Below are 3,441 nucleotides of genomic sequence, written 5' to 3'. Positions count from 1 at the left end.
CTGATTTATTTATATATATTTTTTGCAACTGTATTTCTCTTAAATGTAGCGTACCATTAAAATGTTTGAATGGTTAAGAACATGTGCTTCTTTATGATATGTCATAGATTTAGAGGTAAGTACCTTATCCTACAAATAAGTCTCATACATCAAGTTTTCTTTTCTTAAATTGAGATTATTATTATTATCAATAATATATATCCATTTAACTTATAAAACACAAATCTTTATAAATACAAATATTTTTTTATTTAAAAGAATTAATCTTTAAATATTTATAATAAATACAAAATTAACATAAATTTTTATTCTTTCTAATATATGCATAGTATATATATATATATTCTATATTAAAAACAAAATACATTATTCATTTTTTTTTTAGATACTATTGATATATTTCTTTAATTTCTTTAAAATATTACGTTCACACAAATGTCCATGTTATTCTTGCACAATAAACAAAAGCCACATGGTGGCAATGTGCAAAAAAGAAAAACCAATAGCATTGCCACCACATAGGTCTTGTTTAATTTTAAAAATTTAGTAAAAATAAATGTGATCAAGATATTTTAATGAAAATTTAATGAAAAATAAATAGCCTTGATTACATTGGAGTAAAGTCATTTCTCTAGAACAAGAAGGCGGGGAGAGATGGGGCTAAGAAAGGCGATGGGAGATTAGGGTTAGGGTTTGGGATCAGATGACCCCAGGCAGACTTGTTCCTGGTCAGGGTGCAGGGGATCCCATACCCACCTGCAGAATCACAGACCAATACAACAACAGATTAACTAAGGGAAGAAGGATCTGAGAACAGGCTAGTCTGGGAGGAAAATGACTGATGCGAGCGGGGGGGGGGGGGGGGGGGGGGAGATCCCCTCCTACAAGGATATTACAGCAGGAGAATCAAGCCGAAATGGAGCAAACGACGGATCTGGGAATCGCAGCAAGGACGTGCCGGTAATGGGAGTGGTATGGCAAGCTAGGACGGGGAACAAATGTCTACTGCGGGAAACAAAAAAACCCAGGTTTGTTATTCCAAATAATAAATTGAAGGAATACAGAGGATATATGAAAGACCATGCACTCATCTGCAAGTTTGTAGGAACATGGCCGTCTGAGAAAGATCTGACGAAATGGATACAACAGAGGTGGAAGCCCAAAGGGCATATAGATCTTAAATTGGGGGCAAAAGGTTTCTTCATAGTAATATTTGCAAACCTGGAGGATAAGGAGAGGATCTTTGAAGAGGGTCCATACTTCTTCAACAACACAGGGCTCTTCATGCAGCAATGGGAAGAATGCTATAATCCGGAAAAAGAAAAAATGCTAGCAACGCCAGTTTGGGTCAAACTATTTGGGCTCTCGATAGAGTTCTGGGATCCAAAGATTCTAGAAGGAATTTGGAACTCAATCGGGACCTTTGTGAAGGTAGCAGAAACTACCAAGAGAGGTAGATATACATCATATGCCAGAATTTGTGTCTACATGAATATCACAGAACTGTTGTCGGATCATATTGAAATAGAATATCATGACGAGGTTTGGCAATAGCCAGTCGATTATGAACACATTCCTTTCAGATGTAGACGGTGCCATGAGTATGGCCATTTGTTTAAATATTGCCCGATGAATGAAGTTGATACACCAACAGATCAGGGGGGTGGAAAGGGAAGTACGGAGCAGGAGAGGAGGACTAACGAAGGAAACAGGGGAGGGTTCACAGAAGTACTGAGAAGAAGAAGACCCCAAAAAGGAAAAACCAAACTAAACCCCTCTCACCCAGAAAGCACTTAGAAAAGCCAGAACCAGTTTGAGGTTCTATGTGAATTAGAAATGGAAGCGGAAGGTGAAGAAGGGGAAGATGAAATAGGGGAGATCCAGAAAGAAAATAAAAAGGAAAATAAGGAGCCAAATAATATGGAATTGGAAAAAGAGGGGGAGAAGGGAGATCGGTTTCAAGAACAGATACAAATGGAAATAGATCCTCAGCAGGAACAAGAAGGAGAAGAGGAACAGGTCATGAGGAAACTTTTACAGGAATGGAAGCATCTGGATGAAAGGTTCATACCAGATGACCAGAAACAACTCTATAAAGATATGTTCCAAAGATACAAAGAAAAACGAGGGACAATGATAGCAAAGCAGCCAGAGCAACTTGGAACACAAGGAAATCAAAACACAGAAATAGGAACCATAGGGAAGGGAGGAAGGAAAAGAGGAAGGAGACCTATGAGTGAGACCATCCAAATGGTGGGAGACATGTTGGTGAATTCAGGAAGAGTAGTGCCATTGTCGGAGGTTTTCCAACAACCCCTCAAACTATTGAAATGATCATCACAACTTGGAATATTAGAGGGTTGAATAGTAAGGGAAAACAAAGATATCTGAAAGAGAGACTCAAAAGAGATAAACCAAATATAATGCTAATCCAAGAAACAAAATTACGAGAAAGAAAACTAAAATAAGTGATGAGCAATTTCAAGCCGCATTATGAGATCATTGGTCAAGATGCGGCAGGCAGTGCAGGAGGAATAGCAATCCTCTGGAACCCAGAGGAAGTCCAATTTGAAGACTAGATCAGTATACCTCGCATCCTCTCAGGAAGATTCAGAATTATAGGTTCTCAAGAGTGGATACTCTTATCCAATGTATATGGACCCCATATACAGATCGATCATAGCTTTTTCCTTCAAAATATGGCAGTTATGTAGTCCTTGCATCCAACCTCTCCTTGGATAGTGGGAGGAGATTTCAATATGATAAAATCAATAAATGAAAAAAAAGGGTGGGCTCAGAAGAACAGAGGTAGACATGGAAGCCTTCGGAGATTGGATAGCAGATCAAAGGCTAGTAGATATACAGACAACAAATGGGATCTACACATGGAACAACAGAAGGGGAGGTAGACACCAGATCGCTTCTAGACTAGATAGATTCTTAATGTCAGAACAGATTATAAATTGGGATATTTTCATTGAAGCAACGATTCTTCCAGGAATGGGATCGGACCACTGGCCGATCAAAGTAGAACTTGACATTAAAGCCAGTCCCAAGAGAAAGCCCTTTAGGTTCAAAGCCTTCTGGCTCAGGGATAAAAATTTCATGAAGAAAGTAGAAGAATGGTGGAAGCAAAGTCAACAGAAAGGAAGAAACAGAATGCAGACATTTCAGCTGAAATTAAAAGAACTAAAAGGAAACATCAAGAAATGGAATAAAGAGGAATTCAGACACATACTCAAAGATCAACAACTTCTAGAACAGAAGATGAAGCAAATCCAACAAGAAATCATTACTGCAGGTAGAAGTGATGACCTAGCCAGAGAGGAAGGGATCCTGATAGGAAAAATGGAAGAAAGGCGGAAACAAGAAGAGATCTTATGGAGGCAAAAATCCAGAGTAAATTGGTTAAGAGAAGGGGAGAGGAATACAAAGTTCTTC

The 3,441-nt window shown here is 38.4% G+C and overlaps 1 protein-coding gene across 1 annotated transcript; it reads left to right on the top strand.

The window, feature by feature from the left end:
* Positions 1–963: 963 nt before the first annotated feature.
* On the top strand, positions 964–1,554 carry LOC149215982 (uncharacterized). Its single transcript, XM_089389790.1, has one exon. The coding sequence runs from the start codon at positions 964–966 to the stop codon at positions 1,552–1,554; it is 591 nt and encodes a 196-aa protein (XP_089245916.1).
* Positions 1,555–3,441: the final 1,887 nt, after the last annotated feature.

The sequence above is a fragment of the Pinus tabuliformis genome, chromosome 1_1 (assembly GCF_031772625.1).
Source record: "Pinus tabuliformis cultivar Carrire ecotype Pingquan chromosome 1_1, CPIR1, whole genome shotgun sequence".
Taxonomy (NCBI): Eukaryota; Viridiplantae; Streptophyta; class Pinopsida; order Pinales; family Pinaceae; genus Pinus; species Pinus tabuliformis.
Note: the sequence above shows the minus strand (reverse complement) of the source record. Positions and strands in the feature narration are given on the sequence as shown.

What these genes read in the sequence shown, in the direction of transcription:
- LOC149215982 (XM_089389790.1), top strand. Translation starts at nt 964, where the DNA reads ATGGGAGTGGTATGGCAAGCTAGGACGGGGAACAAATGTCTACTGCGG.